This window comes from Cetorhinus maximus, chromosome 5, assembly GCF_964194155.1.
Source record: "Cetorhinus maximus chromosome 5, sCetMax3.hap1.1, whole genome shotgun sequence".
Lineage (NCBI taxonomy): Eukaryota > Metazoa > Chordata > Chondrichthyes > Lamniformes > Cetorhinidae > Cetorhinus > Cetorhinus maximus.
This window is the reverse complement of record NC_135883.1, coordinates 174078547-174093875: the sequence shown is the minus strand read 5'-3', so window position 1 is coordinate 174093875 and position 15329 is coordinate 174078547. Positions and strand designations below refer to the sequence as shown.

General features: G+C 45.5%; 1 protein-coding gene across 1 annotated transcript in view; it reads right to left on the bottom strand.

Moving 5' to 3' along the window:
* Positions 1-3424: 3424 nt before the first annotated feature.
* Positions 3425-15329, bottom strand: part of cnih3 (cornichon family AMPA receptor auxiliary protein 3) — a 107615-nt gene continuing 95710 nt past the window's right edge. Inside the window, exon 8 of the mRNA XM_078542880.1 lies at positions 3425-3493. Coding sequence (XP_078399006.1) covers positions 3425-3493 — 69 coding nt within the window. The remainder of the gene's footprint in view (positions 3494-15329) is intronic.

Genomic DNA, 15329 nt, shown 5'->3' with positions numbered 1-15329 from the left:
GGAGTACAGCCACAACTTTAAGTAAGGACTTAGTGTATGAAATTGGCCCTTCAATGTGGCCGTTCAATGTTTGCATGTTAAAATGCTGCCAAGGAGTCCTCGAATTAGCTGGATTTGGACTGACTTCAATTCATAAAGAACATGGAAACATTCATCCATCCAGTCACTTTCAGCGCCTGGAGGGTAAGTGAGCTGCCCAAGTGATCAGAATCTGCCCCACTCGCAGCCCCGGACTGCATGCTCTTTGTGCCGCTCCAGAGACTAGGCGGGATGGTCGGTGTGAAAAGTGGTGCATTGCCTGCCTGACAGAATGGCAGGTTTCCACACCAGATCAGCTGCTTTTCAGGTCATTATATATACACGAACATGAAGCCCCAGATGGACTGGGATTCATCCTCCACACCACGACCTCATTGGGTTGTCTTTCCAGGCCAAGGTCACCGGCACTCAGGGGACTGCTGGAGGCCAGGCTCCTGCTGAGTCCAAGTCAGATGACAAAGCTCTGGACTCAGCCCTCACACAGATGTTGCAGCTGCAAAAACAGGCAGAGGAACATCAGGCAGGGTTATCAGATGCTGTCACCAGGTTGAAACAGACGATGGAGGCTTCCGTCCATGTTCAATCTGACAAGCCAGCACACCGAGGTCAACACTGGTAGGCTGGTGACCACCATGGAGACCTTTGCCCAGGACATTGCGCCTGATCTGTGCCAGGACCTGCACTCCATCGCTCTAGCCGTAGGTAGAAACTATCAGTTGTTAAGCAAGAGGGAGACGGGGCAACTTGACCTCATTCCAGGTGCCCCTTCACCTCAGGCACCCATAGGGAGGAGGAGTGTTAGCTGGCCACCTCAGGACCATCCCTCCAGGTGACCCTGAGTGTCCAGCCGGCCCAAATCCCCTCTTCCCGTGACCCCATCAGCTGCAGCTCCACAGGCCGAGGAGGATGTACCTGCCCCACAGCAGGAGGCCCAAAGCAGGCCGGGCCCCTCCAGGCCTCGGCCCTCCAGAGGACACCCACCACTGTCATCACAGACAGCAGGGCGTAGAAGTCAGCAGGCTGTCTCCACCTATGCTGTAAATGTCGGGAATGCATCAAGACGTAGCAGTAGGGTACGGAAAATTCATTACTAGGAGCACAAGGGCAGCACGGTCGACCAAAATCAGTATTTTGATTTCATAAATGTTCATTTATTTTGACTCATTCAACTTCTCATGTTGAGCGTATCTATCTGATGATTCGCTCCATGGTCATACGAACATACAAACATACAAGAATGGAGCAGGAGGAGGCCACTCGGCCCCTCAAGCCTGCTTTGCCATTCAATAAGATCAGGGCTGATCTGATTGTAACCTCCCGCCTACCCCCTGGTAACCTTTCATCCCCTTGTTAATCAAGAATCTATCTAGCTGTGCCTTAAAAACATTCAAAGACTCTGCTTCCATCGCCTTTTGAGGAAGAGAGTTCCAAAGACTCACAACCCTCTGAGAGAAAAGATTTCTCCTCATCTCTGTCTTAAATGAGCGACCCCTTATTTTTAAACAGTGACTCCTAGTTCTAGATTCTCCCACAAGAGGAAACATCCTCTCCACATCTACCCTGTCAAGACCCCTCAGGTTTTTAAAGGTTTCAATCAAGTTGCCTCTTACTCTTCTAAACCCCAATGGATACAAGTGTAGCCTGTCCAACCTTTCCTCACAAGACAACCTGCCCATTCCTGGTATTAGTTTATTAAACCTTCTCTGAACTGCTTCTAATGCATTTACATCTTTCCTTAAATAAGGAGACCAATACTGTACACAGTACTCCAGATGTGGTCTCACCAATGCCCTGTACAACTGAAGCATAACCTCCCTAGTTTGTAATCAATTCTCCTCACAATAAACGATAACATTCTATTAGCTTTCCTAATTACTTGCTGTACTTGCATATTAGCCTTTTGTAATTAATGCACTAGGACACCCAGATCCCTCTGCATCTCAGAGCTCCTCAATTTCTCACCATTTAGATAATATGCTTTTTTATTCTTTCTGCCAAAATGGACAATTTCACTTTTGCCCACATTATACTCCATTTGCCAGATCTTTGCCCACTTACTTAACCCATCTATGTCACTTTGTAGCCTCCTTAGATCCTCTTCACAATTTACTTTCCTACCTATCTTTGTGCAGCAAATTTAGCCACCATTCCTTCGGTTCCTTCATCCAAGTCATTTATATAAATTGTAAAAAGGTTAAGGCCCCAGCACTGATCCCTGTGGCACACCTCTTGTTACATCTTGCCAACTAGAAAAAGACCCATTTATGCCTAGTCTCTGTTTCCTGTTAGCTAGCCAATCTTCTATCCGTGCCAACATGTTACCCCCTATACCATGAGCTTTTATTTTCCACAATAAACTTTGATGTGGCACTTTATCAAATGTCTTTTGGAAATCTAAGTACAGTACATCCACTGGTTCCCCTTTATCCACAGCACATGTCACTCCTTCAAAGAACTCCAATAAATTGGTTAAACGTAATTTCCCTTTCACAAAACCATGTTGACTCTGCCTGATTGCCTTAAACTTTCCTAAGTGCCCTGCTATAACATCTTTAATAATAGCTTCTAACATTTTCCCTATGACAGATGTTAGGTTAACTGACCTGTAGTTTCCTGCTTTCTGTCTCCCTCCATTTTTGAATAAAGGAGTTACATTTGCTATTTTCCAATCTAATGGAACCTTCCCCAAATCTAGGGAATTTTGGAAAATTAAAACCAACGCATCAAGTGTCAGAGATGCCCCCCCACCCCCAACAGATGTCGCATCATCTGCCTCCGCTCTATGGTGTCTCGAACCATTTCACTACAGTGCCTGATCATCCTCTGTGCAGTATCGACATGAGTGAAGTGTCTGCCTCTAACAAATGTAGGGTTATCCAAGGCATCTCTGAGACCTGCTTCAGAGGTTCATATAATTTTGCTTCATGTGTTTAGAACCTTGAGCCTGCTTTAGTTCCCCTGATGCTTCTACATTGTATCTGCTCAATGTGATTCTTACAGGATTAAATTGTGACACACATGGAGTCGGCGCATCTTTCATTGGCCTCCATGTACTTTCCATCAGCCTTGAGTATGCTTTACATATGAACCCAAGCGCGGAGCTCTTTTCACTCCTGTCTGCCTGCAGCTTTATCTCATGTCCTCTTGCACATCTGAACATCGCTCTAACATTAGCCCCCACCATCCATCCTCCATGAGTTGGATCCATGAACTTCGCTGATACAAGTTGAGCCCTGCAATTCCTGCTAGATGGTTAAAACTGCGTGACCTGGGAGGTGTGTGCACAGGCCCCAGATGCCTGACTTGGATATGGGAGGATGCAGCACTAGGCCAGAAGGTCTGGCTAGCATTTTGTCACATTAGCTCTCTGCCAGCTCTGAGATGCTCAATCGACATGGGAATGTGCGACTTCTACTCGCATCAGTGTGCCCGGTTTCCATGTGCATTTGTCAGACTGTTGGAATGAAAACATGGAGGCCTCAAATGGGATCAGAGTGAGGCTCCAATACATCTGATGTGTGCTCTTTATTATCAATGATTTGGGTCCTTAAGGTCCAGATGGAGTGTCAGCATTTTCGAGCCCACAAGGCCAGGCGGCTTGGGACACTGGGAGACTCCTAACGGAGGGATGGTCATGAGTGTTTAACAGATATCAGACTACGCTGCTCCTGAAGGTTTCGTGATGCACTGAAAAGTGAACTAAGTGCAGTCTCACATCCATCACTGAGAGTTACAGATGACTACATCCTGAAGATATATCTAATGCTGGGGTCTCAATACGATGATGAGGCCTGATTACTTGTCTTGCCTGAAAGATTACCTGTGCGGACAAAAAGCAGGGTGGATTCAGAATCGACCTCACACATGAAGACAAGAACCAGTGAGTGATGATTGTCCTCCTTGAGGTACCTTGCCAGATAGCAGGCATGCTGCCACAAGAGCACCGAGGATTGCAGTGCTGCTCCTGCCTCTCGAAGGCTGCCTTAGGCAGTGGAACGTTGGAGAGAAGCTTGAAGAAGCTGCATCATCTCAACTCTGCTCACAAAATGTCCTGTAGCAATTCTTATCCCATAACAGAAAGGCCACAGGCTCTCGAGGCTGCTGCACCTTCCAAGGATGAGGGTATTGTAACTCCTCATTCACACTCGGATGTGCTGCATTGACCTGATTAGGATCGCAACCAAGGTGATAATGTGGGCCCAGCATAGACGGCACTGGTCAAAGAGGTTTGTATGAGCGATTCATCATCATCCTCCTGGAACCTGGTGGCTATAAGCATGTCTCATCTGGTCAGTGCTATGGGCTTTTCCTCTGGAGTCTCAGCTTCCTCACCCTCATCGAGCTCAGCTCTCTTGAAGTCTTCATCATTGGAGGAGACGTGCAGCTATTCCAACTCTTGTTCTGGCAAGACAAGCCCCACTTTGGAGCCCCAGGTTCTCTAAAGTGCACCAAGCCACGATGAGGCGTGAGACACTTTGCGGAGAGTACTGACCTGCCCAGAGATCGAAAACACATCTTCAAGATGCCAATGGTCTTCCCAACCAATGAGTGTGTAGCAGAATGAGCAGCACTAGACCTCTCCTTTGAGGCACTTTGAGGCCGTTGAATGGATGTAATTAACCATGTCCTTTGCTGGTAGCCTTCGTCACCATGGAGACAACCCTGGATGCGCTGAGGGCCTTTGAAGAGGTGTACGTGTCTTGGGAGCTTCCAGGGTACCTTGCACATACTTGCATAATCTGCTTCTGGTGGTTGCAGACCAGCAGCACTTTGAGAGGGTGGAACGCGTTCCTGTTGACGAATTGAAGTGGTTGTTTCCAGGAAGCTCTTAATACCACATGGATGCAACAACGGCACCCTGCACCTGTGGGAATCTGGAGATCACTGCAAATCCCATTGCTCTGGCAACCTGGCTGGGTTCATTTAGGGAGCGCTGGACATGATTGTGTGCCTTGCTAAATAGGGGGAACGTAATCTCGGATGTACTTGTGAGCAGATGCTTGAGAGATTCTGCAGAGGTCCCCAGTGGAGCCCTGGAACAAGCCACTCATGGAGAAGTTCAGGGCAGCAGTCACTTTTAGAGCCATTGACAATGAGTGGCCTCCCAGTCCCTGCGGCATCAATTCCTCCCTGACAACGTTAACAAAGGTAGCCTGGAAGATGAGTTTAGAGTGTATTTGGAACAGCTTAAAGCAGCATGTGCTAGAACCAACCAGAGAGTGGGCTTTTCTAGATCTGGTAACATGCAATGAGATGGGATCAATTAATGACCTCATCATAAATTCGCCCCCAGGTAGCAGTGATCATAACATGTTTGAATTTTGCATTCAGTTTGAGGGTGAGAAGAATGGGTCTAAGACTGGTATTTTAAACTCCAGGGCAATTATGATGTAAAGACAGAGCTGGCTAAAGCGAACTGGGAAATTAGGTTGAGGGGTAAGTCAGTAGAGATGCAGTGGCAAACATTTCATAACGCTCAGCGAAGATGCATTCCAATGAGAAAGAAAAATTCTAGGGATAGGTGACTCAAAAATTGACCGTGCAGTTGATAGTGAAGAGGATAGTTGTCGACTCCAGAATGATATCAATAGACTGGCTGAGTGGGCAGAGAAGTGGCTAACGGAATTCAATCCGGAAAAATACGAGGTAATACATTTCGGGAGGGCAAACAAAGCAAGGGAATACTCAATAAACGGGAAGTTATTGAGAGGGGTTGAGAAAGTGAGAGACCTTGGACAGCATGTCCACAGGTCCCTGAAGGTGGCAGGACAGGTGGACAAGGTGGTGAAGAAAGCATATGGAATGCTTTCCTTTATTGCACAAGGTATTGAATACAAAAGCAGGGATTTAATGATGGAACTGTATAAAACGCTGGTTAGGCCACAGCTTGAATTTTGTGTACAGTTCTGGTCATCACATTACAGGAAGGGCATAATTGCTCTGGAGAGAGCACAGAGGAGATTTACAAGAATGTTGCCAGGGCTTGAAAATTGTGGCTATGAGGAGAGAGTGGGTAGGCTCGGGTTGTTTTCCTTAGAACAGAGGAGGCTGAGGGGCGACCTAATTGATGGGTCTAGATAAGGTAGAGAGGAAAGACTTGTTTTCCCTCACTGAGGGGCCAATTACCAGGTAGCATAGGTTTAAGGTGATTGGTAGAAGGATTGGAAGAGGATAAGAGGAAAACATTTTTCACCCAGAGGGTGGTGGATGTCTGGAATTCAATGTCTAAGTTGGTGGCTGAGGCTGAAACACTCGACTCATTTAAAAGGTACCTGGATCGACATCTGAAGTGCTGTAACCTGCAAGGCTATGGACCAGGTGCTGGAAAGTGGGATTAAAATGAGCGGCTAGTTTCTTTTTTCTCTTTTTTTTGGCTGGCGCAGACATGATGGGCTGAATGGCCTCTTTCCACACCGTAACTTTTCTATGGAAAGAATGTGGCAGATGTGAGACACCACATCCCTAGACCTATGAAGGCACCTATGGCACTGCCTCTCACTCATCTGGAGGTGTGAGAGACGTCTTCTGTACACCCTTGGTCTTCCCTGATGCCTCTGTTCAATAGCTCTGTCAGCCTCAGCCTCTGGATGTTGAGTGGGCCCTGCTGGCCCTTGTTCAGCAGGGTGAGGCTCTTCCATTAGCCCAGCCTGGTGGTGACGTGCCCTTCTTCTCCTCCTTCTTAGCTGCCTGATTGCCATAAAGGCAAAGGCAACATTGCCAGCTCCATCCATGAGGCTCTTGTGCTCATGTCTGCTGTTATGGCACAGCAGATGGTAAATGCTGAGCAGCTCAAATCCCAGAAGGAAACTGGAAACAGCTGGCACAACTGCTTTGCAATTTGTATTGTTATTTTGAGATGCGTGCCTTTAATTCAATAGTAATAAGTCCACTGAGTCTTAGAGGTTTTTTTACAAAACTAAATTAAACATTTATTAATAGAAGAAAAAAATTTAAGTACATACATAGGTCTACAAATTATTACTATAATAACTCCAAAATCCCCTAATTAATCTAGATCCAGTTAAACCTCCATTAAGGCAACAGTAAAACAAGATAGATTTCAACAGACCCAGGCAAAGCGCACAATTCCCTGGACAGGGATATTCACAATGAGTTTTCTTAGCTTCAGTTCCTGTGGACAGCAACTTGATACATACAGACTGGAGGCTTTTCACACTTGTTAGATCTTAGAATTCCTTCCTCCTTACACATAACCTCATCTCCTTTACACATGTTTCTCCCTTTTTAATGTAAATTCCATTGTTCCAATATGTCTTTGCAACTTTACTTTTTCCATAATATAAATCTTCCATAGTACTCATTTTATCAGTAATCTTTAGGAAAAATAAACACACTGTTTGGCTTAGCCTCTGTTGGCTAGGTGTAACACCTTACCATCTCTTTGAAATTCACGACTCTAGTTTATCTAAATATGCAAATGTTCCTCACACCTCACATTCTAAAACTTCAGCCATGTTTACGTATTTAGCATTTCAAAACGAGCTTCTCTTTTGATAACTCAAAAGCTCCAGACCAGCTGTCTGAAATTCAATTAAAATCCCCCCCACAGAGAGCAACAAATCCAAGCACCACTATTAACCTACCATTACAATAAGTCACAATAATATTATGAAAATTATTATATTTTCATGACACTGCAGAAACATTAAACAGAAACATGAATGAACATAAGCCTGCAAAGGTCACGTTCTAGTTGCTAACTAGGGAGTCATTGTGGAGTCCATGGGTCACTTGCATCCCAGCCATTACATCCCCACTTAGTCCCTTGGGGCTGTTCCAGCCTCCTGGATCACCAATAGGGCAACCCCCCACCTCAAACGACACAAGCAGGACCGGACTTTGACACAGAAGCTCGGATCAGACTGAGTTCTGCAAGGCAAGAGAAGCCTCAGTCAGGGCACTGTCAGACTTTATCCTTAGGATTACACAACAGCCCCAAATTGCGCTCATGTTATGAGAGTTTTGGGGCAGGGGGCCTTCAAAGTCTTTATCTGCCACCTGCAAGGTTTAGAGTTCTTTGGGCCATTAGGCAGATGCATTTTGGCTCGTGGCCCCTTTTCAGTTGGTTCCTTCTGACACTCACCCCATGAGAGGGACAAAGGGTCTTTGGAAGCCAATCCTACAATGGCCCCAATCAGCTTCATACTCTCGCAAGAATGAGCACCATGAGCTAAGGCGCCACATTTCCTAAATTGGCATTTGACTGTTCCTAACATGTCTCAGCTGTGCCTTCCTCTCCATTTGGTGAAGCAGAAATTAGCTGGATACCCATCGGCCCACAAGTGCAGTAGTCAACTCCTCCTACAATCCCTGAGAGCCCTACCCTGGCAATACTTTTCATAGCTTCTTTTTCAACTGCATCATTGGGTCAGTTTGAAAAATGGTAGTGCTGAGGTTTTACTACCAGACCAGCTTCGAACCCCCCACCCCCACCCCCATGACCGTCAAGATTCCTCCCATCGTGCTAGAGGAGCAACACGTTCAGGTTTCCCTCCCTCCAATCACTCTGCTTCCTCCACCTCCCATTGTTATAGTGATTGATATCCCTGCCCTCTCCCCTGAACTGTTTGATGTTGATGCCCTGATGCTCCATGTAGGCCCGAACCCTCCCCATTGAAGCCCATTGAACTGTGACTTACAGAGACCCTCCCCCCATCATACTATCAGGTGCTCTGCCCACATAACCTATTCCGCATCTACAGGCTGTAGGAGCCTCCCCTGACTTTGACTGTGCCATTTGCGACCCAGTATCAAGCCACCAACCCCGACATTTGTGAGGGACTGACCACGCCTTGTGCACCATGCTCGGCATGACGGACACAAGACTGACAGGCCCTCCCCTCCCTGGACTGGGACCACGACTGATGTGCCAAGTACAGCCCTCTAAATTGTGGCACAGATCCACAGTATTGACTATGCTTTCTGGACCCAACTATCCATTGCTGTATTGCTCAGGGCTGCCTATGCTTTCTGGACCTGCCTAATTTCACCTCCGCCCCAGTCATATGCCTGTGCGTTACCTTCCCCAGTCATTCCCCACCCCCCTCCCCCCTCCCCTCCCCCTCCCCCCCACCATCAAGCCTTTTCCCTCCAGCCCCTTCCACCACCTTCCTGCTGCCCTCACGTGGTAAACCTTGGCTCTGAACAACCCCCTTGAGTTCCCGCTGGTCTTGCCTGCACAGCCTAGGCACGGAGCTGGAGTAGCCGTAAGTGCAGCACTACGAAAGGTAGAACTTACCTCAAAGTCAGGAGTGAAGTGGTGCTCACCAGGTGCGTGTCACTTATATCCAGTCGTGAATCACACGGGTCTAATTAGCCACCAGTGTGGCCATTTGACCTGGAGTGGGGGGTGTGATTCTGGTGAGCTGCCTTTTTAATGAGTATCCATGATATTCAAATGAATGCAAATGCAGTTCCTGACATGGTGCAGCAGGCTGCCTGACCTGCCATGTAAGTCAGGAGCAGAAGATTGCAATCTACTTTTACACCGGCAGGAAACTGACTTTTGGCCATTTTCTATGTTTTCTTGTCCCACCCCTGACAGGACCGGAAAACCCCACCCAATACCCCCGGGAGCTCAGCCCCTCATCATCATTCCTGCACAAATGGGTGTGGACAAACTGCCCTAATATTCCAGCTGCCTTTTTGTCCTGATCTCCAGGGGAGAGGGCAGGGATATCGATGACTATAACAATGGGAGGTGGAGAAAGCAGAGTGATTAGAGGGTGGGACATGATACTCCTCCGGTATGATGGGAGGGATTTCCACAATGTTAATTATTCCACCATTGGTGTTGCGCCTTGAGTGTCTGGGCCTTAACCTCTGGAATTCACTGTCTAAAACTTCTCTTCCTCTTGACCTCTCTCTTGCTCTTTTAGATGCTCCTTCAGACTTACCTCTTTCCTGATTCTAGTACCTCGTTATGTGGCTTCGCATTAATTTCTGATGATAACACTCCTGTGAAGCACCTTTTGAGGTTCTACTTCGTGCAGTGCAAGTTGTTGTTGATATTGAAACTAAAACCCAAGAACCCCATTGATCATCTTTTTTGCTAACTTTAGCTTTGTGTACAGGCCATGTGCTGAAAGAACAAACAGTACTGATGTCAGTGCAGGAATGGATCTACAGAGCATGAGTCCAGCTAAGTGTGATTCAGTGCCAACCCTCTCTCTGTGTGAGGTTTCAGGGATGTGCGTTTAGCAGAGCGAGTGATCCTAGCAGTGTCACTGCACATCTAGATGTAAAATATCAGATCAGGGAGCACCAGGTCACTCTGATCTGTTAGCCTCACCAAGCAGAGGAACTGAGGGACACAGGAGGAGTGACAAGCATTACCAACTGAGCAGGAGAGGTGCTGATGCTGAGAGGCAGCAAACTCCTCGTTTTTTAGGCAGTCAGTTTAGTTCTGGCCAGAGGATCAGGCGTATTCCAGGGGGCAACACATCAAACTGACACTGAACCCATGGCACTTTGTGAACCAAGTGAACAAGCCCTTTATTGGAAGTGAGTTTACCTACTGGCAGACCTTCCTGCTGAGGCTCAGCTTATTTCAAGGAGATTTGAGCTTTATTTGGACACAACACCAAACTAACAACAGGTAGGGGAAAAAAGGGCTCGTTTTACAATCAATCCTTATATCTCTTAGCTGTCCATATATGGTGAATTCAACACTGCCCTGTAGGCAACAACATCCAGAGTTCACGCATGTCCCCGCAGCCAGCATTGAGATGAATGGTTTTATGGTGTCAGTTGAGACCAGGTCATGTAGAAAACTGTCTGTCTAATTAAGAATGGACAATAGGATCATCAAATGGGAGCACGGGATCTTTAAATAGGCTCATAAAATCTTCAGATAAAGTAATGGGACATTGAGCACCTACAACTGATCGATATATTCCTAGTTAACAGACTTGCCCAGTTTACTGTAGGGAAGACAAAGCAGTTTAAATGGAGATTGGGATAAGAAGATTAGCTCATGCAGAAACCTAGCAAACTTCTTGAGTGTGTTCAGAATAACTTTCTACAATGATGAAGGAAATATTAATCCCCAAAAATGAGGTGGATTTGGGTTGGATAGGTGTTAAAATGTTAAAAAAAAACTCACCTCCAACTTGCCAATTTTCAGGTTTAATAGAAGCAGGGTGAGGTGCAACCAGCCTGGTCTCAGTTGGCGGGTTGTCCTTTTAAATATTAGAATGAACCTTAAGATTTTAACCACCGTTTTTAAATTTAACCCTGGTTGGCCAGATTTCCTGGGCCTCAGGGACTGCTGGACCCAGAAGGCTTGCTGAAAATACTGAAATGGTGGAGAGTTGAATAATTACTTTGCATCAGTAGAGAAAGAAGTCAGCATGCTGGACACTCCAAGGAAACTAATATTGAATCAGGGATAGGGACAAATTAACATAAGCAAAATAATAGAAATAACGCAAATAATGGCACCAAAGAGTGACAAACTCCAAGGGCCAGATGGTTTCCATCCCAGGGTTTTAAAAGGAGTAGGTGAGAACATTGCAGATGCCTTAATTATAATCTCCAACTCTCTCAATTTGGAAATGGTTCCTTTAGATTAGGACACTACCATTTAAGAAGGGTAACAGAGATAAATCAGGGAATTATAGACCAGTTCCTCAATATCTGTTATCAGGAAATTTCTAAAGTCTATAATTAAGGGTAGAGTGAGCTTGAAAATGTTCACCTGATCCGAAGAAAGCCAGCATGGGTTTGTAAAGGGAGGGTCAGACCTCACAAACCTGATTCCGTTTTTTAGAAGAGTCACTAAAGTTGTGGACAGGGCAATGTCTATGGATGTCATTTATACAGACTTCCAGAAGGCATTTGACAAAGTTGTTCATAAGAAACTGGTAGCTAAAGTTGAAGCTTATGGAATTGAAGACAAATTATCAACCTGGTTAGACACTTGCTGATCAGCAGGAGACAGAGTAGGGATAATGGGCAGTTACTCTAATGGGCAGGATGTAACTAGTGATGTCCCACAGGGATTTGTGTTAGGACCTCAACTTATTAGCAAGTCAGACAATGGGATAAAAAAAGCACATATCCAAGTTTTCCAATTCCCTGTTTTGGTGCACATTTTCAGTGGATATTCCCTGCCCCAGTGAATATTACCTGTCCCAGCCAATACAAATTGCCCCGCTAGGTTGTACTTCTGGCTGTCAGGAACATGGTAAGCTCTAATTTTGTTTGGACTGTGCGAGTGATTCAATTAAGTGCAAGGCTCCTTTAAATATTTTGTGAATTTGCACACGTGTGGTAACCTAAAGAGGCCAACATGTGTGTGGCCTGTGTGGGAAATTTCAGATTGCTGTGCAGCCATGCGACTTAGATAGATCTTTGGTCAGGAGGTCAGTTACTTGCTGCAAAACTCCCAGCCTCTGACCTGCTCTTACAGGCACAGTTAATGGCTGATCCAGTTAAATCTATGTCAATAGTGGTCCCCCAAGATGTTGATGGTGGGAGTTTCAGTGATGATAATGCTGTTGAATGTCAAGAGGAGATGATTAAATTGTCTCTTGTTGGAGATGGTCATTGAATGGCATTGTGTGGTACAAATATTACTTGTAATTTATCAGCCTGAATGGTGTCCAGGTCGTTATGAAGGCATGCTTCATTATCTGAGAAATTGTTATTCTTACTGAACACCGTGCAGTCAGTAAACAGTCCAACTTCTAACCTGAGGGAGGTAAGGGAAGGGAAGGCTGTTGAAGAAGCTGAAGATAGTTGGAAATACAATTGGTGGAAAAACAAATAATTGGAAATCCTAACTGATGGAAAAGCAAATTGTTCAGAGTGTAAAACATGCTGCCAATTTTCTATCACCTGTACTTGGCTTTTGTCCTTTGTGTTAAACACCGTAAGTTATTTATTTTTATTCTTTTGTGGGATGTGGGTGTCGCTGGCAAGGCCAGCATTTGTGGCCCATCCCTAATTGCCCTTTAGAGCAGTTAACCACATTGCTGTAGATCTGTAGTCACGTGTAGGCCAGACCAGGTAAGGATGGCAGATTTCCTTCCCTAAAAGGATGGGTTTTTATAATAATCGATGATAGTTTCATGGTCACTATCACTGAGACTAGCTTTCAATTCTAGATTTTATTAATTGAATTTGAATTCCACCATTGAACCCATGACCCCAAATATTAGCCTGGGCCTCAGGATTACTTGTCCAGTGACATTACCACTACGCCACCATCTCCTGCTAAAACCATACTGTAGTAACCAAACATTTAAAATTCTGCCAAGCAGTCACATTCAGTCACATACAGGTCCACCTGTATGCAAAGTTTATTTGTCAGGGTATATTACAAGTCTCCCCTACAAGAAAACTTAAACACATAATCATTTCACTCAGATTTGTGGGCTCCTTAAGACAGGACCATCACCAGGCAATGCCCCTTAAAGGTATCAGTGTGATGCATGCCTCATGTAGACTCCCAAATGGCATCACAATGCTATTAAGACTACTTCAGTGCTTGCTCACTGACATGAACCTGAATTAATCACTAAAGTCGAAAGCTGTATAAAAAGGGCTGGGCTCTAAAGTGTTCTGAATATAAATTTCATTGTTCCTTCATCAACTTTAGATTGGAGGCACTGGAAGCTTTCATTGTATTGTTTTGGCAGATGCAGGCAGTTTAAGAGTGACAAAGGCCCCGAAAACCCTGTCCAATGGACAGCTGCTTCCACTGTGACTTGCTGTTCTCAGCTTGGAACCAACTTAGCTGGAGTCATGCATTGGGGGTTCTCCTTGTGATGTGGTGGGAGAGGCAGCCCACAGGCTTTGAGGCCCTAACTTTCCACACCTTCTATTCCCTGACCATGATTGAAGAATCGCCATTAGCCCAACCTGGCCATGTCCAGCATTACTATTATTGCTCTGTATTGTGGGGAGGGGCAAATGTCCCATTTGAACCCAGTGAAGATGCCCTAAACTCAACAGATGAGCCCTCATCCTGCAGCGAAAGGGAGCTTACCCATTTCCTTCCAATATTAGGTTTCACCAATGGACATCTTCATATTTCAACCCAATTGAATGGCCCACCTGAAAATGTTCTCCTTCGCAATGATGAAATATGGTCAAGCCTGTGAGTAATGTTTGGCTATCAATGAATAAGTTCTTGAATTAATCCCATACTTTGGTTCCTTCCCCATAGTCCTAGAAATGTTTCCCCTTCTGAAAGATGCTACTGAATCTGTTTTCACCCAATGCATCCCAGATCACAAAAATTCACTGAGTAAAAATGTTTCTTCATCATCCATCTGATTCTTTTGCCAATGATAAAAAAAACCAGGTTTACTGGTTACTAACCCTCCTGCCACTTGTAGGAGTTTTTCCTTATTTACTCTTTTGAAACCTGCCATGATCTTAAACATCCCTATTAAGTCTCCTCTTAACCACTTCACCAATCTCTCCATGTAACTGAAGTCCCACATCCACAGGACCATTTTAGTTAACCCCCTCCAGGCTCGACATCTCCAACTCACATTGTTCCATCCAGCATTACAGATTTTATTCTGCTTGGTGAATGTGTGCTTGGATCCCACATAAACTGCTCAATATCCATCAGAGACCCTCTAGACAGTGGGATGTCCCTCCCTTTACCTTCGCCCCATTAAGACTGAGCATGTGCTTGGATCCCACATAAACTGCTCAATATCCATCAGAGACCCTCTAGACAGTGGGATGTCCCTCCCTTTACCCTCGGCCCATCCAGACTGAGCTCTGAAACTACTGAACTTTGAAGAGGAGTCTCACTATCGGATCCCCTTTGAAGAGACGTCTTACTGCTGAACCCTTGTGTTAGTTAGAAAGACTCTTTAGACCTTGCAACAACCTTTTTCTGTTAAGAATACAATGATATCATCAACGTTCTTCATTTAAACAGAAACTGCACATCAGGCATTTTCCAATTGATTGAGGGGAGGGGCCCTGGAGCTGACAGTCCCTCAACATAAGAGGTTTTAACAGAGATTTCCCTCACTATAAGAGACCCCGATGGAGAGATCTCCCTCACTGAAAGGGGTTCCAATGGAGAGATCACCCTCACCATAACAGATCCCGATGGAGAGATCACCCTCACCATAACAGATCCGGATGGAGAGATCACCCTCACCATAACAGATCCCATGGAGAGATCTCCCTCACTGAAAGGGGTTCCAATGGAGAGATCTCCCTCACCATAACAGATCCCGATGGAGAGATCACCCTCACCATAACAGATCCCAATGGAGAGATCTCCCTCACTGAAA